Source organism: Pinus tabuliformis, chromosome X (genome assembly GCF_031772625.1).
Source record: "Pinus tabuliformis cultivar Carrire ecotype Pingquan chromosome X, CPIR1, whole genome shotgun sequence".
Taxonomy (NCBI): Eukaryota; Viridiplantae; Streptophyta; class Pinopsida; order Pinales; family Pinaceae; genus Pinus; species Pinus tabuliformis.
Genome location: NC_142308.1, coordinates 516,361,727 through 516,388,720, shown reverse-complemented (window position 1 = coordinate 516,388,720; position 26,994 = coordinate 516,361,727). Strand labels below are relative to the sequence as shown.

General features: G+C 38.7%; 1 protein-coding gene across 1 annotated transcript in view; it reads left to right on the top strand.

Moving 5' to 3' along the window:
* LOC149140946 (BEACH domain-containing protein B-like) overlaps positions 1–26,994 on the top strand; it is a 398,071-nt gene that overhangs the window by 35,918 nt on the left and 335,159 nt on the right. The window contains 1 exon segment of the mRNA XM_089446434.1: positions 20,953–21,226. Coding sequence (XP_089302560.1) covers positions 21,102–21,226 — 125 coding nt within the window. The 5' untranslated portion in view covers positions 20,953–21,101.

The following is a 26,994-nucleotide window of genomic DNA, read 5'->3' as shown; positions in this document are numbered from 1 at the left end:
GAGGGATTTGAAACTCGTGAGAAGAGGTCTCATGTATGCAGATTGAAGAAAACCTTGTATGGGCTGAAACAGGCACCAAGAGCATGGTATGGTCGAATAGAGGGCTACTTGTAGAAGATGGGGTTTATCAAGAGTGATGTGGATCCGAATCTCTACTATCTGGTTGTAGAGAACGAGCCACTAATCTTAGTATTGTATGTGGATGATCTCTTTTTGATAGGATCATCTAGACTCATTGGGGACTGGAAGAAGAATCTAGCCACAAAATTCGATATGAAGGATTTGGGACGAATGCACTACTTCCTAGGGTTGGAAGTTTGGCAGCAGAAGCAGGAAATCTTCCTTGGGCAAGGGAGGTATGCTACAGAAATCCTGAAAAGATTTGAGATGGAGGACTGTAGACCTATGGCTACGCCAATGATCACCAACTGGAAGAAGATTGATGCATCAGAAGACAAGGATGTCGATCCCACCCTATACAGGCAGCTCATAGGGTCCTGTTGTGGCCACAACGGCGGAGAGACCACTGCTCAAAAAATATTAAGAGCTGGATATTATTGGCCCACAGTGTTAAAAGACTCGCATGGCTACGCTCGCAAATGCAAGGTGTGTCAAACCGCCGCAGGACGAGAAAGAAAGCCAGCTGTTCCCCTCATGCCTGTTATGATTTATCGCTCGTTCCAGCAATGGGGCTTGGATGTCATAGGCAAGATCACTCCAAAGTCTTCACAGCAGCATAAGTATATACTCACAACGACCGACTACTTCACCAGATGGACCGAAGCCATCCCGCTTCGGAAGGTAAACGAAGACGAGGTAATATCATTTATTGAGAAATTCATTATCAACAGGTATGGCATCCCTGACGCTCTCATATTTGATAATGCTTCTTACTTTTCATCACTGAAATTGACTGAATTTGCTATTGATAAATCAATTCACATAAGGTATGCATCAAACTATTACCCCCAGGGAAATGGAGTTGCAGAGTCCTCAAATAAGAACCTCATACGCATAATCCGTAAATCTGTCGCTGACAACCAGAGGAACTGGCACAACGCTCTAACAAATGCCCTTTGGGCCGATAGGGTCACCCCAAAAGTGGCCTTAGGAAACTCCCCATACTTCCTCGTCTATGGATAGGAAGCCATCTTGCCTCCAAATGTTACCCTTCCCTCTTTACAACTCTCCCAAGCTTCAAGAGGAACCCCTTCAACCTTACTTCAAGAAAGGATCAACCAACTGGTGAGGTTGGAGGAATTGAGAGATAAAACCAAAAATAAATTCAGAATCACCAAATGATTGTGAAGAAGTGGTTTGATCGTCATCTGGCAGGAGATAAAGGCAAGCACACGAAATTCCAACACTTATGGTTGGGCCCATTTCAAGTTGTGGAAAAAATTGGTAAAGGAACTTATAGATTGAAAACTTTACAAGGAGAAACTGAAAAACTCTCTGTTAATGGCCAACATCCGAAGAGATACTTCCAGTAGCCACCACATGGTGGTTACCTCCTGAATAGGTTAGATTTCATTTCATTTTTGTTGTTACCTTAGTTATATTTCCGTCTTTTCGTTCTTGTTTTTCTGCAAAGCTTATTTTCCTTGTGTTTTGAATTTCAGCGTTTTTCAGCCAACTGATTTCAATCCTCCAGTCTCGTTTTCACCTTTTTCAGATTGCCCTCATTCACCAGCTTCAACCTTTGCCTTCCTCATTAACTTGCTAATGAGTCTGCTGATTCTAAATCCATCGTTACCTTGCAAATCAAACAAATTTTCAATGAGCCCATGAGAACTGGAAAATTAGCGGTGGAATTTAAACCGAAGCCACTCATTGGCATCTGTTGGGAACCAGGTAAGATCTGTTGATAACTTGGATACCTGGAGCATGTAGGGGCATCTCTATAAAACAAAAAATGTGTAACTATAGCTGGACTGGCATGGAGGAACGCTGCATTTTTAAATAATAAATCCGACTCAGACCTAGACTATACTTGCCTGTAAGGTTTACAATCATTCTCCATTGGTCCCATCCACCACACTAAATTGTCCAATACCTGTTATCTACAAGTAAATCTCCTTCCATGGGCTAAGCTCACTGTCATATACCCTGTGGCAAATCCAATTGTGCTCTAGTCCTTGTGCCTGAAACTGGAAGGACTTATTTAAAAGAAAATGAAATGTCAAGTCCTTGTGCCAATCTGGAAGGGCAGGTTGTTTGGGAAGCCGGTTAGAGTAGGCACTGTTGCTGGGCTTAGAGTACAGGTTGACACAGCAAGCCCAAGCTTGCTTAAGTGGTTTAAAAATATGGCATGATCCATGACTGCGCCCCATTCAGTCATATGAAAATATAGCACTGAAATTCTCATATAAAGTGTAGATAAACATATCTACATCAAGTTATGAGCAAGCCCAAGCTTGCTTAAGCGGTTTAAAAATATGGCATGATCCATGACTGCGCCCCATTCAATCATATGAAAATATAGCACTGAAATTCTCATATAAAGTGTAGATAAACATATCTACATCAAGTTATGTGAGCAATAAAGAGCTAAGGTACACACCTAAACAGGTATTGATAGACCAGTGATGGCCCCGAAAGGATTTTTGAAAGTGGGAAACAGGTAAAGGAAGGTCAATAAATCCCATAATACTACCATTGGAGAATGCCTGTCAAAACCCTATCAGTAAGTAGAAGCTATTTGTCTTTATCCCACCTGAAGCAATTAATGTTGAAGTGGAACCCATGCTTGTCCATCTGTACAGTTTGCATTTCAAGTTTATCTTAACACCCTGATGTTCTATTGATCCAAGGTTTATTTGGAAACAGAGATAACTGGTTCGCCTAGCGGTTCGCCATTTGTTGTGGCCACAACCACCACCCTATTAAAACTTGCCTTGGTAGCAATTTTGAATGGGTCCCCTAAAAGTTGATCTTTTACCTCTCCGAATGATCTGTTTTATCCTAGAGACTTTAACTCGTTGCTGAGTCAAATCTTAAATTCCTAATGGTTAAGCCCCCTTGTTTAAATTTCTACTGCATGATTCATCTATAACCCTTCCTAGCGCTTCATTCATATTCTTCATCGGGACTCTTTCAAATCCTCATAAACGTTCATAATGCCCTTTGCTCGCACATATAATCACCCCTCTCGTTACCCCTTGAAACCTTCCATCGCACCTTTATTTCCATTATAACTCTTTACAATGGAAATGCTTCACAAATATGCATTAATCACCCTTTTCTGCCTATCGAAATCAACACTAAGGCATAATGCATACCACTATACTCCTGACCCGACGACTTATTAACCATAATATATGTATTTCGGGTCTGGAGCCTCATCGCATATCGCAATCGGCAGGGTCCGGGGCTTATATATAAAGCGCACCGCTGTCTTCTGGACCTGACGATAACTCTAGACCCGGCTGCATAATATTTCAAGTCCGGCCTTATGGCCGGTCACGGGTTTTCCATGTATTCTTGTGTTTTTCGATAAAGTATTGAGGCCCAGGGTTTTCAAAGGGAAGTCTTACATGGCTGACCTGCTGCAATTATTAAACATAACACATACTTTTATGGGGTTCGCTTCCCCCAATCGCAAACCGCAATCGGAAGAGTTCAGGGGTTTATGGATAAGCACGATGCGATACCCCAGACCCGACGGCATTATTAACCATATTATATATATATCGGGTCTGGAGACCCATCGCATATCGCAATCGGGAGGGTCCGGGGCTTATGTATAAGGCACACCACTACCACCCGGACTTGACGATAACTATAGGCTTGGGTATATATCATTTCAAGTCCGGCCTTATGGTTCGACCGCGGGTTTTTCCATGTTTTCCTTGTGTATTGCGATGAGAGGCTGTGGTCTGGGTTTTCAAGGGAAAATCCAGTAAAATGAATAGGTCTGTCCTTGAAACATTGTTAAGGCAATCTTGAGTAAAATGAATATTAGGGGCAATGAGAATACGTGTCACAGCAAGGGTCGGTGGTTTGAAAATTATAGTTGCCCTGCGTTGCAAGATTAAATAGAAATTGTGGCTGAATGCAAGGTTTGTTTATGATCATGTTGTGTTGTTTTGTAATCATAAAACTAATGTTAATTATCTCTACAGGCAAGGAGTAAAAAAAACTCATGAGCAGATCTAGAGAGTCCATATATGCGGATGTGTTCCATTTAAAGAAGCAGCCTTAGGAGTTCTCGGTCGGGTTCCACGCGTCACTTGTGTATTTTGAAAGTGAAATTGCCCGAGGTTTCATCATGAAGAGATGACACACAGTCATCCTCTTCTAATCAACATCTATTCATGTCCCCAGGAAATGAAGCGCTCTAGTGACAGGAAATGCCTTCTACGTGTCAATAGTGACATCAACTGTTCTACGTCTATATATTCTGATCTGTATATTGAAAAGAACAGGGGGAAGGCGAAAGGTGGAGAGAAGACTGAGAGTCATTTCCAGCTGCATAAGTATTCCCTCCGAATAGGGGAAGAGGGGCTTTTTGGTTTGGAGAGAACAACTTTGATTTATTATGAATAAAGAAGACTGTTTAGTTCAATGAGGAGCCTTTTGTTTCAGATTTAAGATCCTTTGCTTTTATGAGTTTTGAAATAGGGTGTTGTTGCTGGCATAAATACAAATGTGTTTTGCTTTGTGCATATTGATAACTTACAACTTATTACTAGCTTTGGTTTTCTGAATGTAATTCTTCATCATAGTTAATCCATGATCAGTCCCTGATTTGAAACCATGTTAAACATTAGTTGCAAGCCTTACTTCCATAAAAAGGAAGGTGTATTCCTGTATAAGTGATTGGATTGCAATTAAGAATTGATGCAACCTTGTTCTTATGTGAACCAGTGATTGATTCATTTAGACTTGGAATTTATATATGATGTTTAACCTTTTTCTTTGATATATTCCTGCATGATAGATGAGGATAGTTAGGACTAACTTAAGTAGTTTAGATAGGATTGGTACAGAGAGGTTAGTTGTTTTCTTTTGTTGATTTAATTGAAGTCTTCCTCCCAGAAGCAATCTTTCAACACATTTAACAGTTTACGGGGTCCCTTAAAACCCGTTGGAACTAGCCATCCCAAACGAAAGTAGATCTAATTGGGGTCTGTGATCGGGTTAGTTCCCCCTTGTCGGTATAGCGAAAATTCGCCATGTCAACAGGTCCCTAATGTATTGGTCAATACTAGGCTAGACATTTGCTATGGTGTCAACTCCTTCAGTCAATTCATGGTGGAACCGAAGAGGGCACACTGGGCAGCAGACAAACATGTTCTCAGGTACTTACAAGGAACAATCGATTATGGACTCTTGTACACTAGGAGTAAGGATATTAGATTGAGTGGATTTACTGATGCAAATTGGGCAGGAAGTTCAGTGGATCGGAAAAGTACTTTTGGGTACTATTTCAACATTGAATCGAGAATGACCTCCTGGTGTAGTAGGAAACAAAAGTTTGTGGCTCTGAGCTCCTCTGAGGCAAAATATATGGTGACAATTTGTGTGAGGCCATATAGCTTAGAAAATTGCTTGTGAACCTATTCAGAAGAAATATGGAGGCGACCAAGATCATGTGCGATAATCAGAGATGCATCAAGCTCTCTGGGAATCCAGTGTTTCATGAGAGGTCAAAACATATTGATATCCAGTGTTACTTTGTCAGGGACTGTGTCTAACGAGGAGCTGTACAGTTGAGCTACACTCCTACAGGAGAACAGGTGGCGGACATCCTCACCAAGGCCCTTTCAAGGACTAAGTTTGACTACTTCAGGGAAAATATGGGGATGGTAAAGAATCCATTTCAGTAGCAAAAATGGGAGTAATTGCACCGCAGATGTAGTGTTGGGAGAAAGGACCAGCAACAACATAGATGCAGAGGGAGTTGCAGCGCAGATGCAACAGTGCAGTGGCAGGGCCATGGGTAGCAATACAGGCTACAACATTGCAGAGGATGTTGGGCAGCAGGCCTAGCATCAGCATAGGGATCGATGCCAGATGATCAGAGTGATGCTCAGTGAGGAGTATTACTAGAGCACAATTCTCGCTAAGAGGGAGTGTTGATTTGGGGTAGCATCGGATGTGCTCTAGCCATGAAAATTGGTGGAGACGCTAAGGCATATGAGATCTCCAATACCCAGAAAGGGTTTGGGTAGATTCTAAACAGTTTGGGAGATATTAAAATAATTAATAGTTTTAATGGAGTCCCTAAGTCTAAACTTAGGGAAAATAAAATATTAATGTGAATTAATATAACACCGTGTTAGAATGGTCCAAAAGTCATGGATCAAACTAGATCTAATCTTAGCCGTTGATTAGAGACTTAATCTCGGCCGTTGATGTGTCAACGAGAAAAGTATAAGAGGAGGCTTGAGGGTCACTTGGAGAAAACACAGAGGGAGACCAATCAGTTCAATTTCTGGAGCGGGGTTAGTTGAGAAATTGAACCAGTGGTCTGGTGAGCAGTCAGGAGGCAACAAGTAAGGAGCAGAGAGGCGGGATCAACCATTGAAGATCAACGCTGAGGCAGGAGAGGTAGACGTAGAGGCAACAGAAGACTGCGCAGTCACTAATTGGGCATGCGTGTGTAACGCAGAGAGGCCTAAGGCTGACGCAGTCAAGCAGGGGTTGACATAGAGAGTTGGAGAGCCATGCAAAGGTCAGCCGGGCTGATGTTGGGATTGGGAGAAGTGCTGGAGAATTATTTCTTTCTGTGGGTAAGCCAGTTTGGCACCCTGTGGTACTGAAGATTTGCTGAATAATAAAAACCTCCCTTGCTGCACCAGTTTTCTCACATATTGGTTTTTTCGGGGACTATTGTCCAAAATAACCGTGTCAATGTGTTGATTTTCGTGCATATGTTTGTTTCTGTATTACGGTGTGATATCTGCAGCAATATTTATTTTAATGTTTATTGAAGTAATTTCATGAATAACTTATTGTGGAATAAGTAGGAAAAGTAAGTCAGTTGCTGCAGGGATAGAATTTTCACACCAAGAACCAAGTCAACGATTCAAACTATCTTCTTTAATGTAAGATAAGGTCTTCCATGAGTAGCGAGACAATGTTCTTTCAAAGCAAGGCTCTTCTAGCCTTTTGTTTCTGCAAGCGAAGTCTGCAACTTATCTTGCAATTTTCGGGCTTGAAGTGCATCCAGAAACCCTAGGCTTCTCGCATGTGTGAGCAAAAACATGCAAATCAGACCTTTGATTTCTTCAAGGGCTTCTCCCTTCCTTTGCTAGTTTTCTCTTTCTTTCCTAGGACCCTCGCATTCCTTCTTAACTTCAAACCGAATCCAAGATGTGTGTGTGATGATGTGAATGATAACATGTCAAATGTTCTTCCTTTTATAGCCTTTCATAGGGTTCAAATATCCCTCACAAGGCCGACTTCATGTAGGCTGGTCGACTTGGTTCTTAGGAGCCTTCTAGACATTTCCATATACAAAATAATTTTTCTTTCTTTGATACAAGTGCCTGAAAGGGTCTTTTACAATATAACAATGACTCTTTGACTCATGTAAACCCTAGGAGACCTAATGACAAATAACTTGAGCATGAAACCCATGCTCCAAAAATAATTTTCTTTTATTCTTTACATCATTTTCTTTCTCCAAATAAGATTTACATTATTACATGAGTCAAATGACAATTATGAAGACCGAAACTAGTTACAATTTTCAACACTCCCTCTTAACTAGGGAGGTATTCATAATTGTCCAACCGGTAGAAGGATAGTACTTCGAAAATTTCTCTGAAGAGTCGGATTGATAAACCAATTGTAAGCATCAACATTCTGATCAACCATCACAGCCTCTGAGGCCTGACTAGACAAGCTCTACTTCATTCATGAGCATTATGCTGGGAGGTTTTACGTGTGATATTGCACTACTTCTACAAGGCACATACAAGGTATGTCCTTTTAGGTCTTTTCTTGGATTTCCAATCCTGAATCCTCAAAGAATATCAGTCCTCTTCGGCCACTCTTATCTTGGACACCTGTCCTATCCTCAATGAGTGTCGTTCCCTTTCCTTTCTTGGATTTTCCATCCTCAAGGAAACCATAGATGCTTATCCAATCCTCCACCATTTTTTCTTCAAGGTCTTGACTTAGACTTACAGTTGTAAGTCCTGGTCAAGTGCATGACACATGAATGCAAGAATGCACTAATGATGTCCAACGTCACTCCCTCTTAACCAAAGAGGTTACCCCTATTCAAGGAGACTCCTATTCAAGGAGACTCCTTTACTCCCTATCAAATCTGGAGGAGATTCCATACTTCCTTTTAATTTGGGAAGTCACCATGATAAGCCATATAGTTTGTCTTCATAGCTGCATGGCTCCCACTTTTCGTTACATCTTATTGTATTGGGCTTGCTTCTTTTCGAGGTATCATGGAGTCATTTTCTTCCTTTGATCTCGTGACAAGTTCTAGGTCATTAATCTTGCACTTCACTTTCATCTCGACATAATGAAAGCATTATTTTGAGCCTTCCCAGGTTTCCAACTAATCACAACTTCCTCAAGAAAGTGATCTCCTTTGTCCTTCAGGTTATCTTCTTGTACTGCCACCTTTCAATCCCAAGATGAGTGCATCTTGACTTTATAGTTGTCAGGTACCAGATATTGAGCTCCCCTCAACATTCTTCATACATTCCGTACATACAGTTGATCTTGCCTAAACTGTCATTGCAACATCCTTCCATGTAGCAAAACAATATGTTAACTAGATAACCAATAATAATTATTATTATTAACATCAGACTTACCTCATCGAGACAACTCTCTCATCATCAACATCCTCAAGGTCCATCTCCACATGAATCTTCCTTCTTGCATCAAAGTGCCCAAGGATCGAACTTGATTACCAAGTTACCATTTATTTCCAGAGATTGTACTAGATGTTGATCATTAATATACTCGAGCGAGAAAGTTCATAACATTTTATCCATTCTAGAGTAAGTCAAATTTATCTTCTTTGGCATCATATAATCAAATGAAAGATTCACTCTGCATATGACCAACCTTTCTTACAGGATTATATGAATCCTACCCAAAGGTTATTTTAAATATGCATTCTTAATCTTTCACTCATTCATCTAGCTATTTGCATTTCACAATGAGCTTGCAATTTAACCAATTGCATTCTTTCATCCTTTTTAGAGTATTGTTTCCATACAACATGGAATATATACTGATCTTGTCATAATGATTCTTCCAAGATGATGACTCTTACAGGATCATGATGATCCATCTTAGCAAAATGATTTTCTCTAACATAATGTTAGACAATTGTATGGATGAACACTTATGCAAAATGGTCTCCAAGCTTTTCATTCTAGATGATTTCTATAAAGCAATTTAAACAAGTAGACTTTTAAACATGTTACTATCACATGCTTTTATCTATGATGCCATACTAGATCAAGTTGCATGCTTACTCCTTTAGTCGTTAGTTCCTTCAGGGTCCTTTTAGTTCCCTCCCTCCATCATGCTCATCATTTTCAAGGAGTCATTATCAAGCACGATAGTTGCTTTGATTCTTCCCTCCTCATCTTGCTTTCACTTGCAATCTTTAATAGCAAGTACAACCAAGCAAAGTATACAAATACAAAAGCATGATGTCAATCCTGTCAATCTAGGGTTTCCATGGTTTTCTCAGAGGGTAGACTCCTAGGGTTCTTAAGTACATACCCTAAATTCCTTGATCCTTCTCTAGGAAACAACAACCCTAAGGTTTTGATGTCAAACCCTAGATATCAAACAATTCCATCCTTGCTAGGGTTTTACCATGTCCTAGATAGTTTGAGCCCTAGATGTTGAAAACTAGGATTTCTATGAGGGAACAAACAAATTAGTGTTTCTCACTAGGTTTTTTTTAATTCAAGTTCCATCTAGGGATTTCAATCTGTAGATGCCAACAACCTTTAAGTAGATGAAGTCTACAAACCTTAGATTCAAAACATGCAACAAAAACCCTAATTCATTACTTTATGCAGACCCTTTATAAAACAAGTATACATACCTCAAAGACCACATACCTTTGTCTTCCATGAATATTGGGAGCTGCTACAAGCCTTCCTCAAGATTTAAGAATCTTGATCCCAAAGCATTGTCACCTTCATTTGTTGTCACGATCTTCCTACCTCCTTTAAGAGAAGCTTTCAAAGATTTCAAGACATGATGCTCTTCTCAAGGTGACCAGCTGTTGCTCCTTTTCAATTCAGGTTAGGGTGTCCTGTAAGTGCTGCTAAACTTTTGTTACCACTTCTTTGCTTTAAGAAAGCCTTGTACGGAATACAACAATCCATTTATTTTTTGATTCTTGTTATCTCTTAGAGAAACCCCTGGCCGCAGGAAAAACTCTATGGTAACCTCGAACCTCTTTGAGGTTGAACGCTGGCCCTTCAACCTGGAGAGGGATTTCTCCCTAAACTCAACTACTCAAGGTCACTGTAGTAGAAGGTTTGCAATTGAGTCTTATGGCCAGATTTAGCGAAGAATGATTGAATTTGGTTGGGCTGTGTGAGAATACTACGAGTGGGCATGGTGTCTAACCCAATCAGGTTTTATACAAACACCATTTGGATGAGCAAAACACAAAAGTAGGGCAACAGTGATTCCTTTGAACAACATTTATTAAATGCCTGAGAATAAAGAAAAAGGAGCATAAACATATGAATCCCAATTTCAAACATTTAGTATTTCAGACATGAGGAAATATAAAACGAAGAAAAGACAGACAAGGAATCATAACACGAGAATTGCTGTAAACTGCCCATGAAGATTGTTTCCATTAAAATCTGCTCAATAATACACAAGGGATGATATATCTCAAATAAAATCCAACCCTTTTTCCTTCTACATTTCATCCTTATGTAAGCACTACAATAACTGAAACAAGTTTGTAGCTCAAATTAATTACAGTTATCCACAAGTAGTAGTATAAACTATAAATCTCATAGATACATGCATTTAAAAATATCTTTTAAACATATCAAAAATCAAAACAACTTGCTGAAAATTATGCTGAAAATGGGGCTGAGAAAATGAATCATGGTTATGCTTCCCTCGTTGTAGATCAATCTTGTCATCCTTCAAAAATGAGCTTCTGTTGTAGCTCCTGTTTTCTCGGTCATTCCTGCTGCAATATGTTGATACTGCCGTTGTCAGTCCTTTAGTTGCCTGAACCGATTGTTTCACTGACGAGTCGACTGTCAACGCTTTTCTCAAATTATTTCTTTCAAAATGCACTGACAATGAAAATTAAGCAAAGTCTTTCGGGGGAAATCGCATAAGAGAATTTTTTGGTCGACGCGTTGCAAAATTCGCTGACAATGGGAATGTTAGCTCTCCTCTGTGCCCTTTTGTAACTAAATGTTGACAGGTGCATGATCAGTGATAGATCAACAAAATTCACTTTAACAGTGAATAATAAAAAACCCAAAAATGGTTACCAACTTCCTAGCTGAGGGTACTGGCCGCCTCCAAAAGAACGTCCACCTTATCCATCCTCTGCCTCTTGCTTTGTCTGGTTTCCATAGGGATTTTTTCCTTGGTTTCCTTTAGCCTTAATTTGTTTAAGGGCCTAGTGTGAGGTCTTTTACCCCCTTTGAACATTTCAAACAGGGAGGGTTCTTCTTCAACTAGAACTTCTTCATCATGGGGTTTATGGTTAGTGCTCTTTCCTTTGGTCTGCTTTGGTAGATGAGTTTTTGCAGGGGAACTCTCAGTAGCAGCCAGATTTTCAGTGGGAGGGTTTGCAATAGGCTGTCTTTTTAAGCTTGTCACTTCTTCTAGCGTAAACCTTAGGAATTTTAGGACTAGAAGATGATGGAATGTCTTTCTCCTTTCGGCTTTGGGTTTGCTCAGTGGAGGTGCCTTGAGAGGACGTTCTTGCCTGAGTTTTCTTGCCCTGTTTGGTACCCTTATTCCTCCCTCGTTTAGCCTTAGGAGGCTGGGATTGAAAACCTCCCCAGAACAGGAAATGGATCCATGTCTTTCTAGCTTTTTCCAATTAATTTTTAATTAAAGCTTTGTGATAAACAAAATGAGGGGATGGGTCTGCCCTGACCCAGAAACAAGCAACCATGTGCTTCAGGCTTTCCAATAAATAAAAACAGACATTCATTCTCACTTGTTCTACTAGGTGACATAAGAAATGGAACTGATACAAGTTTACCCGGTTAAAACGCCCTTCACAGGTGAAATACGATTGCACAATCCACAACAAAACATGCCATTTTGTCTTGTAGCCTGTTGAGAAATCTAGGGCATCAATAGTTAGGTGATTTCTCTACTTATGATAATTGCTCGTGATAGTCTTTTTACTTCTTGATTTCGATCTTCTCTTCTTGAGTTATTATTGTGTTCTTTTCATCAAGACAATTACCAAATCATGAACAATAAAGAGACAAGAGACACAGTATATAGGCTTGTCAGCTAAGGCCAAAACTTCACACTCTTTGAGAGGAAAATCCAAACAAAATTCTTCTTATAGAACCTTCAATTGACGAATACCAAGACCATGACAAAGACCCTCGACATTAGTGTCCTTCCAAGACCAAGTCACTAGCCTCCTCTTCAACGCTGCTCTTCCTCTTCCTCTTCGCAGCTTCCTTCAGATTCTTGGCCTCTTCTTGTAGGTCTGCAACTCTACAAGAGAAACCCTAGATGACTATTGCTCCTTGAATAGTCTCCTTAAGAGGGAGACTCCTTCACTTCCTTACTTGACTTCCTTGAGCGAAGTCCTTTGCCAAACTTGATCACCCTTGTAGAACTTCGGTCTATCCTTGTCAACTTCGGACCTGCAATTTCTCGAAGGTGTGAGGGTAATCTGGCCCAAAACAATCCAAAAATGATGACCCTCTCCTTCGCTATCTTCTCGTCCTCCTTCACTGATCTAGAGGCTCTTTCTAAGATGATTTTTGCACTTCTTCTTGGAGACTTTCTTCACTGAATTTCTTGCTTCCAAATGAGGCTAAGCATGGGTATATATAGTCATTGGTTCATGACCTTTAGGCTGACATGATCTCTATAGTAGGTCGACTTCATCTTCTAGAATTATTCCTTTGTTGTTGGTTGACTTGTATGAGGGCTAGTGACAAGGGCTTGGAGGGTTACTTACAAAGACAAGTATGTCTCTTTACAATGTGTAATATGCCTTCATTACTTTGACAAGGACTCTTTAGACTTTTATGACTAGATGAAAATATCCCTACGGGATCTCAAGTGAGCCTTTACTAAAAATAAAATCTCTTGCTCATAAAACCCATGACACAAGCATTACAATAATTTTATTTTTCTTCTTTACATCTCTTACATAAAAATCACAATTACATGTCATTATGAAGATCGAATCTAGTTACCCTTTTCAACACTCCGTCTTAACTAGGGAGGTTTCATAATGGTACTTTCTCATTCTCAATCTGAAAAATTTCTTATAAGAAGAATCAGATTCGTAACCCATTTGTGTAGCATCATATCAACCAACATTGTTACATAGCAAGGCCTTGACTAACAACTCTATCTCTCCACAAGATCTAAGCTCAATGCTGGCGAGACCAATGATTTATATACACTCTCATCATTGTATCTCCCGGAACATACCCCACCTGGGTTTCCAGGGTGTGTTCCATTGGGACTATTCTTATCTTGGGTTCCTAGTCCTCAAAGAATATCGGTCCTCTACGACTACTCTTATCTTGGATGCCCTATCTCATCCTCAAAGAATATCGGATGCCAAATGATTACCCAATCCTCCATTCTGTCTTCCTAGGTGAAGACCAGAATGATGTGTCTATCTCTCCCTCTCCATTAGGGAGGACATATCTATTCCAATAAAGGAATGCACTCATTCTTACAAAAGGAATGTACCTAAGCTCCCTCTTGGCTTAGTAATTTTCCAAGTTTCTTCCAGGTAAGAAACTTGTTTCTAGGCTCCCTCTTAATTAGGGACCTACAACAACTCCTCAAGTGGAGATGATGAGACAACCAGCGGCTTGAAGAACTGCTTCCTTCGATGTCATGAATTTCTTTGCCATGGAGTCTTCCTCTTTTGTGACTTCTTCATAGGGTACAAACCATCCATCACTTTCATTCATGAGTCAGTCATGTGATCATTCCTTTCATCAGAAAGTGATCCATCAGTCTACATCTGACCTTGCTTCATGTCACTCTGCCTTCTTCATATTAACCTCTTCGGAAGGATCTTTACAACCTTCGAGGAAGACATTCACAACTCTTCCTTTGGCAGTCCTGCATAAGCCCATCCAGATACTTGTTCAAAAATAAGAAATGAACACTTTAAATCACAATTATCTTTGTGATGGTCTTCCATCATGACATCTTCCTGTAGGTATCAACATCCTGTATACATATTGACACATCCCCTAAAGTTATGCTTTGTTAAGGGTCTCCATATTTTCTAGACTTCCATCAAAGTCTTCATATCTTTCTGGGAGATATCATAGTTAAATATTCTGTCTTTTGGATGTTGACTGCCTTTTCCATTGTTGCATATTCCAGGATTTCTTCCTTCCTTTCGTCACACATTTCATTCCCAGGAGTTTCCAATTAGAGTTCCTCAATTGTAGTCAATCACCTCATACTCCATATGAGGACATATTATGTTGATTTCATCTAGTAAATATGTGACCCATGCATTCCTGCATCCTTTGAGGGAGGAGATCCTTTCTTTGATCATGCTTCTCAAGATAGAGCATTGATCCATGTTGCCTGCAACCATATGACATGACTCCCGTAATATCAAATGTAAGCATACATACCTCATCTTTCTTTTGGGTCATCCAGGCTTCTTGCAATAACTTCCTTTCCCTTGATCCGTTTCACTGTTATGTCATCATACCATCATCCTATGAATTCCACATGTTTGGAATTCTTGATGAAACACTTGCTTGCCCTCATGATCGATGAATCTTACAATGAAGATTCCATCAGAGAATCTTGAGGATCTTGCATATCCTATCTCGCAGATGTTACCTTTGACAGATGTATGATGAGCCTTGTCCTAGATGACTTCTTCCTTTTTCCATAAGTATCACTTGAGCTTTCAATGAGGCTTCCAAGAGCTATATCCTACATAGTTGACTACCATAGATTTTGTTCCAGACATCCTTCATGTTGCCTATGTCACGAGCTCTTCTAATGCTTCTATCATGATGCCAATTTCTAATATGATGCATCCTATCTTATTTACAATACTCCCTATCTATAGTTTACATAGCAAAAGAGTACCTTTTAGTGAAGGAGATTATCTTAGTCATAGTAGAGATCTCTCACTTCCTCCTTTTTAGGCTTCTTTGTCTCAGTTCTTCCACTTCTTCGGTAATATGGGATTCTTCCTTATTTCTCTTGTTATTTTCCTTTTAAGTTTAGGACAATCTCTTCTATAGGGCCCATATTCTTGACATCCATAGCACTAAACCTTAGCCATGTTCTTCGTTTTCTTTTGAGGACCAAATTTACCAAACTTCCCCTTTCTTTTTGTCATAGCAACATAAGCTTGATTTTGCTCATTTGATCCTACATCAGTTTTTGCCTTTAGTCTGGTTTCTTTGATCTTGCACAATGACCATAGATCCTGGAAAGGGGTGGCTTCTTTCTTCCCATAAATACTTGAGGTGAAGTTGCCCCATTCCTTCGTAGTGCATTTAATACTACAGTGGCCATTTCTTTGTCAGCTGTTATTTCATCCAGATCTTGAAGTTGATCTCTTAGTTCTGAAATCTCATAAAATATGAGGCTATTCTATCTTCCTTTGAGATATTCAATTTGTAGAGTTCTTGCCTTAGAGAGATAACTTCTCCTACAATACTTACGGAAAACAACTCTACCAATTTGTCATATATTTCTTTTGAAGTGTCTAATTTTGATACATATGGGATGAGAGAGTCTTTGATGGATTCTATGAGAATCCTTTGGGCCCTCACTTCTCCTTTCATGAATTTAGCAAGTGTTTGAGTATCTTCTTTGGGAGGTTGAGTTATTGATCCCTTGATGTGATCCATGACTTCATTCTCAATAAGGTTTAGGTCGGTTCTTTTCTTCCATGCAAGAAAATTTGAAGCTCCAACTAATTTGTTGCTTTCCTTGCAAAAAGACATTTTGATAAATTCAGATGAAGTCATATACTTACTTGAGTAGATGTTGCTTTTTCCACTTGCTTCCTTAATCTTGATAGTGATATAGATAGTAGAAGACTACTCCTTGAAAGATTCTTTGATGAGAGAGAGCTTGCTTTACCAACCCCTTTTGAAGATGATGACAATGTTCTTCGATCTAGCCTTCGTTAGTCTTTGAAGATTCCACTCCTTAGATGATGGATGAGTGATGATCTTGGAAATGCTTGTAGGGTTTTTGGTCTTTTCTTCTGCTTCCTCCTTGATGATGATTCCAAGACTCTTGCTAAAGTAGATTTCTTTGATCTAGGGTTTTGGTATGATGAAGATCTTGATCTCTCTCTTGGTATTCTATGTCTCGCTTTGATCCCTTTCTTGAAACTCAATCTTTGTGTGTCTCCTTGATTAGATGCCCCTCCTTGACTTTAGCGCCTTAGCTCCGATACCATGTTGAGAAATTAAGGGCATCAATAGTTAGGTGATTTCTCTACTTGTGATAATTGTTTGTGATATTCTTTTTACTTCTTGATTTCGATATTCTCTTCTTGAGTTATTATTGTGTTCTTTTCATCAAGACAATTACCAAATCATGAACAATAAAGAGATAAGAAACACAATATATAGGCTTGTCAGCCAGGGCCAAAACCTCTCACTCTTTGAGAGGAAAACCCAAATGAAATTCTTCTTATAGAACCTTCAATTGACGAATACCAAGACCATGACAAAGACCCTTGACACTAGAGTCCTCCCAAGACCAAGTCACTAGCCTCCTCTTCAACGCTGCTCTTCCTCTTCCTCTTCTCAGCTTCCTTCAGATTCTCGGCCTCTTCTTGTAGGTCTACAACCCTACAACAAAAACCCTAGATGACTTTTGCTCCTTGAATAGTCTCCTCAAGAGGGAGACTCATTTCACTTCCTTACTCGGCTTCCTTGAGCGAAGTCCTTTCCCAAACTTGATCACCCTTGCAGAACTTCGGTCTATCCTACCAAATTCAGACCTGGAATTTCTCGCACGTGTGAGGCTAATTTAGCACAAAATAGTCTTCCAATGATGACCCTCTCCTTTGCTATCTTCTCTTCCTCCGTCGCTGATCTAGAGGCTCTTTCTAAGATGATTTTCGCACTTCTTCTTGGAGACTTTCTTCACTGAATTGCTTGCTTCCAAATGAGGCCGAGCATGGGTCTATATAGTTGTTGGTTCATGACCTTTAGTCCGACATGGTCTCTAGAGTAGGCCGACTTCATCTTCTAGAATTATTCCTTCGTTGTAGGCTGACTTGTGTGAGGGCTAGTGACATGGGCTTGGAGGGTTACTTACAAAGACAATTTTAACTCTTTACAATGTGTAATATGCCTTCATTACTTTGACAATGACTCTTTAGACTTTTATGACTAGATGACAATATCCCTATGGGCTCTCAATGGGAGCCTTTACTAAAAATAAAATCTCTTGCTCATGAAACCCATGATGCAAGCATTACACCAATTTTATTTTTCTTCTTTACATTTCTTACATAAAAATCACAATTACATGTCATTATGAAGACCGAACCTAGTTACACTTTTCAACGCAACCATGCCCTCTGAACCCTTGTCTTCCAGTTTCTGTGTTTGAACTCGACTTTCAGGAAAAATGGGACATCAATCCCAGCTAGAACATGACTTTTGAAAACTTTTCCCCATCCGTATGTAGAGCTATAACCTCTGCAAATAGTTCCTCTGTGACTAGGAATGAAATCTCTCCTACCTCCACACGCTGACCGTCAAACCCCTAGGTGAATGCTCAAGCCACATCGTCATGGTAATCAGCGCATTGTTGGAAAAAATCCTGCCACCTAGCCCGCTGGAAATGCTGATGAATATCTGGGTAAATCTCTAGGAGGCCGGGCGCGTTTGACTCACTTCTGTTTGCTCTCCTGCTTCTCCCTATGATCTATATAATCAAACGAAGGCGCAGAAGGATGGACCAGGATTCGATCCCGGACCTCCGCCAACAATTCGCACGCAAACGACCTTGTCAGCGATTAGAGTTAACAAAATTTTACATTGGAAACGAGAAATTAACCATACAGGAAAACAAATGACATTCGGGTAATGATTTACAGGTAATAACTGATTTAACATTTGAATGATTATACGATGACTACATACCTTTGGTGGTGAAAAACACTCCTTCAGCACATACCTTTTACCCTTTGGATTTAACATGGCATGACCGAAAATCATTATTTCATTGCTGACGTGGTCAACGCATTTCAAAAGTTGAAATTCAAAATTTAAAGTTTGGTGCTGATACTCCATTTATCAGCACATACCCAATAACACTAACACTCCCATTGTCAGCATATTCCTCTAAAAAAATTACTGAACTCAAAAAGCGCTAATAGTCCCATTATTAGCATTTCTCCTGTTTATTACAAATTTATGCTAACACTCCTGTTGTCAGCGCTTTAAAAAAGTATAGACAAAAAAATGTGATAATAATTCCCTTGATGACAAATTTGGAATTAAGCTTGCACTATCGTATTTTAATTTCGGCCCTCAGGTTAGGGCTTACAACAGTCACTACAAGATTCTTGAGACTAGACTTAAAATCCTTTCCAATCTGCGGTCTAATATTCTTTACAAGGTGACTTTCTTCGCTGGTTAGAAAGACTGCTATGTGCTTGAATCTAGACCTTTCGACTTCCTTCATAATTTGCTATAGATTTTGGCCTAGGTTTGTAATCATTACAGGGATATGCAGCTTGCAATACACCGCTCAAATTTCGACTTCCTTCACTCTACAAGCTTATGCAACTCGCTGTACTTGAAGACACCTTCATCACTTGATCAGGCCTATTCGATCCTCTCCAACAACCACTACAGGGGCTCGGCCTTCTCACTGTTGCTATAATAATTTTAGCCTTCATTCTGGGTCTGTGGCAGCCCTTGATGTGTCCTAATAGACCCTCCTTTCTCTGTGTTATATATCCTGAGATAATTCAGCCTTGTCTTTGAGGAAGTTTTACCTCAAACCATGCCTGTTTCTGTTCTTTAAGCCTATGGCTAGACTCTGCTCCTATTCGGCCCTGTAATAGAGACAAAATAAACCCAAAAACAGTCTTCCTTAAGCCCTTGGCCTAATCTCCTTGAGATCTGCTACTTCAGGTTCATAATCAGTCCCTTCTTTTAGGCTTCTGGGAGCAATACACAATCTTACTAGTGATCTTTCCACCTGCCAATGCTTCTGACCTTAGCTTTGATACCATGTTGGAAAATTCATTAGGGCAACATTTAATTAATCTTTTCCATTCATGACAGTTATTTGTGATATTATGTTCTTTTTCTTAGTTATCCTTATGTTCTTATGATTAAATAAATGCCAAAACAAGAAGATCACGATTCACGACCATACACAATGAACACAAGATATAGGCTCCAAACCAGGGCAAAACGCCTCCAAGGGGAAATCCAAAGAAACTTCTCTTCTTATAGAATCGACTTCAAAGGAGACTTCCAAGACCAAACCCTAGACTGAGGCTACCACTAAGAACCAAGTCATCCATTCAAACCATCTTCTTCAATGTAAGATAAGGTCTTCCAAGAGTAGCAAGACAACGTTCTTTCAAAGCAAGGCTCTTCTAGCCTTTTGTTTCTCCAAGCGAAGTCTGCAACTTATCCTCCAATTTTTGGACCTGAAGTACATCTAGAAACCCTAGGCTTCTCGCACATGGGAGCAAAAACAGGCAAATTCAGACGTTTGATTTCTTCAAGGGCTTCTCCCTTCCTTCACTAGCCTTCTCTTGCTTTCCTTGACCCTCGCATTCCTTCTTAACTTTAGACCGAATTCAAGATGTGTGTGTGATGATGTGTATGACAATAGGTCGAATTCTCTTCCTTTTATAGCCTTTCGTAGGGCTCAAATATCCCTCACAAGGCCGACTTCATGTAGGCTGGCTGATTTGGTTCTTAGGAGCCTTCTAGACATTTCCGTATACAAAATAATTTTTCTTTCTTGATACAAGTTGAAAGGGTCTTTTACAATATAACAATGACTCTTTGACTCATGTAAGCCCTAGGAGACCTAATGACAAATAACTTGAGCATGAAACCCATGCTCCAAAAATATTTTTCTTTTATTCTTTACATCATTTTATTTTTCCAAATAAGATTTACATCATTACATGAGTCAAATGACAACTGTGAAGACTGAAACTAGTTACAATTTTCAACATCCTTCAATCCCCCTTTCATAATCTATTTGTTCTATCCATTTTTAATAATTAGATAGATAGATTTTAATAAACATCCACAAGACCAGAATAAATATGCAACGAGAACTGTGATAAGCAAAAGCCCTTCAAGATGATAAAAGTTCAGGAGTTCTTCATGCGGACACCATTCAATTTTAGCTTGCAGACCTATAATGTGCTTGCATCTTAAGAGGACTAATCCAGTTTAAGTGATGATTACTTGTAGCCAGTTTCCACCCCTTAATGACTAAGCTAAGCTGACCTCATCGTATGTAAATTTGTATAAGAGGGTTATGGAGCTAGCTTGTATTATGAAACTGCTGGAAAAGTGATATGTTGGATGTTTGCTAATTATTTTAATTTTGTGATTCTTACTGAATTCGTCATAGCTTTGACTTGGATTGTTTGCTAAATTCCATAAATGTAGAGCATTTGTTAGCTGTTGAGGTATTTGACTTGGTTGACTAAAAATACCTGTAAAATATATCAACCACATGTTTTGGGTGGCTGATTATGGATTTGTACTTACACTGGGTTCTTGCACTGCCCATGAACAGGAGTTTGCTTGCAGATATGACATTTACATAAGAAGCAAAGGTTGCAAATGATAAATTGAAGATGAATTGAATGATTGACCCACAATACTGGTCCATTGTATGGATTTATAAGCACGGGGAGTTCAATTTTTTATGCCCACTACAAAAGTATGAACATAGTTAAGGGAGTGGCAGGCTTGCTGCGAAAGACTTCGATTGCTCAGGCTGGAGAAAATCGAGTGGGATCACAAGTTGAGGGCTTTTCAACACCACCTTGGCCAGAATTTGAATTTGGGTATTTCCTTCTCATCTTTCCGCAATGCTATTTCTTGTGCACACACACACACACACACACACACACACACACACATATATATAAGCTAAAGATTTCCTCTAAGTTACCAAGGATACTTCGTTTGTTTATTTTTTTTTGTTTGTAATCATGAAATAACCAAGGATAGTTTTTTGTAGTCGTGAATGTCTCGAAGAGCTTTGTATGTTTAGGAAATCATCGTTTTCATCTTATTCACAACTTTAGCTTTACGAGATGTTTCCTTTGTTGAAAATCAAATGCAAAGGTTATGATATATTAATTTTTTTCATCGCATTATTAGCACTATTCTTCATTTCATCATGTTTTAACGGCATCTATTATTTTTGATTTATTTCATTAACTGTTTTTAAATCTTTTACACTATGCTCTGTTCTTTCATGTTTCCTTATTTCCTGCACTTATAATATTGTTGAACACTGTCTGCATTTAATTAGTTAGAAGGTACTTATTTTCTTTTGCTCACCCACAAAATTTTCCATTCTAAAATAGAATGGTGTCTTGGAAATGTGTCTACGACTATAAAACCTCCTTTTATATCCTATTTGATTTGCATGCAAATTGAGCACAAGTCAAGCTGGAAAGTCTTGTATATTAGTAGTCTAGACTCTATCTTAGCTGCTTGTTTCTCTTTAGCTCTTTGTTGTACTTGAATTGAGTGTTTTGCTGTCTTTACTGTACTCTTCCTCATAAGGGCCCCTAAGGCTGGAGCATAAGTGCGCTCTGCTTGCATTCCATCACTTGAGCAACCTCTATGTTGATTCAAAGTGATGGAGTTTGCCAATCATGGGGATCTATAAAAACCGACAGTCCATTTTTAATTTCCCTTAACATTCACGTTTGAAAATTACAGATTGTTTTTGGCATCTTGATATTTCAAGTGAATGACATTCTTTATCACAATCCTTGAATTTAGTAACCTTGATTTTATGCAAGTAGGTTTGCTCCATGCTATCTCAGAGATATGCTTGGTCAATAGTTGTCAGTTGACTATTTCTTGAGATTTGGATTGTCACTAATCACTCGTTCACATATTTCATCAGTCAGATGTTTAATCTTGGTCCCTTTTGGAATGTTTTGCAAAAGTTATGCATCTCTTATCTTGGAAAGTTTTAAGTCCTATGACTTGATTGTTGTCATAAAGAAATGAAATGTTTTGACATATAAGGCGCTATTGTAGTATCAGATTCAAATGAACATTGTAGTAATTTTACTTGTATTGATCAGTTGTAGTTGATATTGCTTCTTTCAGTGACTTTATTTAAAATTCATAGTTGTCTTCCAATTGCTTTAGATCTTTTGTGTTAGTTGGCCCCACTTTACATGGGGATCTTATCTTTCTGGGTGCTGCCTATTAGAACGTTTGGTGTTGTCTCTTTCCCTTATTTGATACGTGGATTTTATCCTTCAATAAAACCTTATCTTTGCCTTTTGAAATTCATTGGTGTTTAAATTGAAGTGATGCATGATTATGTACCCTTTGAGAAATAAATAAATTTCTCTATATAGGCTTTCCATCATCTAAGGCTATGATAGTTTGGGTATGCTTTTGCCACATAGGCATATCTCATCCTAATTAATTTTTTAGGTTCCTTCCCCATTTTGTTCAAAGCATTAGATATTGTTGAGGTATCAATTTGGAGTAACCTAGTGTTGCAAATATCGACGATATATCACAATTCTCTTAGCTCTGCGATATTATAGCAAGGAAAAATTGCAAATTTTCAAACTTTAAATATATTGTGATATATTCAAACTGTGGTGTATTACCAAAAATTGAGAGTCAATGAGAAAAATCATTGGTCCCACAATAGGGGGCCTATAAAATCCAAAATTTTGATTCATTTTGGAAAGTAGAAGTAGGGGGTTGAGATAAAAGGATAAGTTCACTGTCTTCCATTGAGTTGAGGGGAAATTGAGTGTTGTCATTGCCATTAGTGGATTTATTGTGGAGTGAGGATTGATTCATTGATAATGTGAGGAATTGGTAGAAATTGCACAAAATGGGGTTGGAATTTACAAAAAAAAGAAGGGCTTTGCCCTTGTAATGACCTAGGGAAATTTAGGGTTTTATTTATAGCTAGGGTTCCCAACAAATAGAAATTTCATGGATACAAATAGCAGAATTTTTTTCTCATGTCACACAATTATTCAACAACAATGATAGAAATCTTGAACATAACTGGTAGTCCAATTAACCAAAGATATAAACAATTTACAATCCAATACTGTAGCAAGAGTAATAAATAATCCAGCAATTTGATTGTTTCCCAAATTTAACAGTTTATCTTATACTACAGAACCTGATTAATTCACTGAAGAAATCCTGTAACAGTTTGTAGCCTAAGTGGGTCAAATTCCAATCATAAATGAGCTGATCTCCTCCTTACTGCCTTGCTGTCTTGGAATTCCCCTTCCTTGTTGCAAGCCACAACCCTAACTGGCTGAATTTCCTGAACAGAATGATGCAGAGAATACCACTGTACGAGTTTGCCTCAGGCTACAGATCTTGCTGCAGGGATGCCACAGAACCCTCAGAGATGCGCCGAAGTTGCCTTAGGAATGTCCTGCAGTTGCCTCAGGGTGCCACGTTTGCCTCAGAGAATGCCCGAGTTGCCTCAAGAGTGGCCCAAAGTTGCCTAAGAAATGTGCCGCAATGCCTCAGAGGTGCTGAGTTTGCCTCGGAGGGGGCTTAGGAGTGGCTGAAGTTGCCCCAGAATTTCTCTCCAGAGATGCCCAGTTTACTTCAAAGGTGCCCTAATGCGAGTCTTCTTTAGACAGATTACTACCCTCTAGGAGAGGCCACAGGAAGGACTTCGTTTGACCACTGAAAACCACTTCAGACCAGACCCGAGCTACTCAAGAATAACATGTGCCAAGACCAGATAGAATCTTCAATTTTCTCAAACTAGAACTGCTTCCATAACCTGTGTTAGGACAAGATGAAGGGTGACTAGGTAGGGTGGGATCACCTCCACCGAAATTACTCAATAAAGAGAAAGGGGTCTTAAAATCCTTAGAGCCTCAGGCTCAAGTAAAACATAGACAAATTAATCCAATCCAATGATGATCAAAATGATTCTACTCTCTTGTATTTATAGATTTTCTTGCGGGGGTTTTACCTCCTTAATTAATTTAGAGGGGGTCATGGCAACCCCAACTTTAGGTTTTTTGCCCTAGCTGCCCCAAAACTTACCCCATGCTGCCCAAACATTGCATAATTGGGGTTTTCCCCTTTATCAAAGACTATATAGCCTATGGGCATTGATAGGCTACTTCGTCCCTTGGGCAATTAATCCATAGGGGACATTACAGCCCTCAACAGACAATAGAAAAAGAGATTGAGCATTTTTTAGCAGATCTTCAATATGAGGTCCCATGAGTCACTGTGCCAAGGTTCTATATTGTCAATTTTTACTCCCATTTTCTTTTGCACATCACCAAAGGCCTTAGGGAATTGCAATTTGCAAATTTAATTGCTTCTTGTATTTTAATATTTAACTTAATTACATTGCAGACTATTTTGAAATTTGATGTATAGAAGCGAAATTGAAAATAAAAATGAAGTTAAATACTTGAATTTTCTTTATTATTAAAAATGTACCATCTAAATAAAAATAGCTATCCAAGTTAAAAATAAATAAATCAAATTGAAAATAAAAATGAGTTAAATACTTGAATTTTCTTTATTATTAAAAATCTACCATCTAAATAAAAATAGCTATCCAAGTTAAAAAGCCTCGGGGAATTGCAATTTGCAAATTTAATTGCTTCTTGTATTTTAATATTTAACTTAACTAGATTGCAGACTATTTTGAAATTTGATGTATAGAAGCGAAATTGAAAATAAAAATGAAGTTAAATACTTGAATTTTCTTTATTATTAAAAATCTACCATCTAAATAAAAATAGCTATCGAAGTTAAAAATAAATAAATCAAATTACGTGATAACATCAAAGTTGAGGTCATATCAAAGTTAGGGTTACAGCCATCTAATCTATAGAGATTAGAAATAGATATCTTAACGCCACATACCAGTTCATGATAGTCTTACCTGCATTTAAATATAGGCAGCTAGAATGCCTAACGAAAACCTACACAGAGCACTTTTATATGTAAAAGAACAGATTGGGGATATTATTCCAGTTCTGCCTTCCAAACCTTTAAAAATGCTTGAGAAGAAATTTATCTAAAGGTTAAAGGTTTCTGTCAAAGGATGAGTTAAGAAATTTAACACTATGTAAGTTAATTTCTCACCGTTACTAATATTAAATATATGATTAATATCCAATCCCACGAAAACAAAAGTGTAAATTGGAGATTTGCAGATTCTTGATATGGATTTCTGCCATTGGCAATAAGGCAAGCCAGGAGATGACAATTCCTTTTAACAGTGAAACCGAAATGTTCAGCCAAAGAATAACAGCATGTTGTTTTTAGCATTAGGCACCCATTAGATTTCGAGGGATTGTCCAAGCCAACTTCACTCTCGATTCTCATTTTGTTATCGAGAAGATTAGGAGGAGAAAAGAGAATCAATCCTGAATCATCCTCAAAAGTACATACCTTTAACTATATATCTATGACACCATTAATTCCTGCGCAGAGCCTTTGAGCATTAATGGTTTACAAAGTTAAAGTTAAATGCTGCATTCCCAAACAACCTGAATATATACACAAAATATGCTTGATCTTGATTTTTACCTGAACCTCTGAAGGCGAAACAAGAAGTTGTTTATTGCTGAAGGGCAGCCACTGTTCGCTCCAACTCTCAACATAGTTCACTCTCAACACGGTTCACTCTCAACACAGTTCAACACAGTCCGCTCTCAGCTCCAACACCAAACAAGAACAGACAACAGTGAAAGCTCTCAGTGAAAAGAGGTGTAGCAACCAGTATTTATGGAGGAACTGGAGGTTCTTTTTGGCGCCAAAAACATTCCCACCAATTCTTATCCACATTCTTCCCGCCAATTTCCGTATGGGAACGCTGGAACGTTGCCGATTTTGACTTGGACAACAGACCTTCAAGTCTAAATTGCATGATAGAGGGAAACAATTACGAGTTTCCGAGACAGAAACATGCTGGAAATTTGGCCCCTCAAAAATTTGGAAACAGGGGGCTATATATATATATATATACGCACACACACATTATATTGAAACTCTGAAAGAAAGCATTATGAATAATGAGCAAGAACATTTAAATAACCAACATAAATGATAAGCAATGTTCTACCATTGCTTATATTGGGATTCTCATCATTAGTATCACCCCGTGCCTCTTCTCTATGCTTTGTCTCTACCTCGATCCTCTAGGGACATCAATCAACTTCACCCAATTTTGATGAAACTGCATAATCCAAGCCTTAAAATATTGTAATAAAAGATTAACATGCCTAATCAATGATTTTGGCTTTTGTGAAGGGTACATTTTTGCTATGCCATGACAGAGGAGTTCAAAAATCAACACTACCAAAATTGGGATACATAAAGGGTTGTTGCTCTTGACTAAATGTCAATCCCATGCCGTCATACATGATAGAATCCAATGGAAATGCCGCAATCATGACAACCCTGAAAACTGTTAAGTCTGCTGAATTTTGAATGGGATATGAAATTCTAGTTTCTCCATATGAAGTCCAATGAGGTTGGAACCACTCAAACATCCTGAAACAATTAGTGGTAGTATTAAAAATTTAAGTAAAAGTTGATAAGCTTATCTACTTTT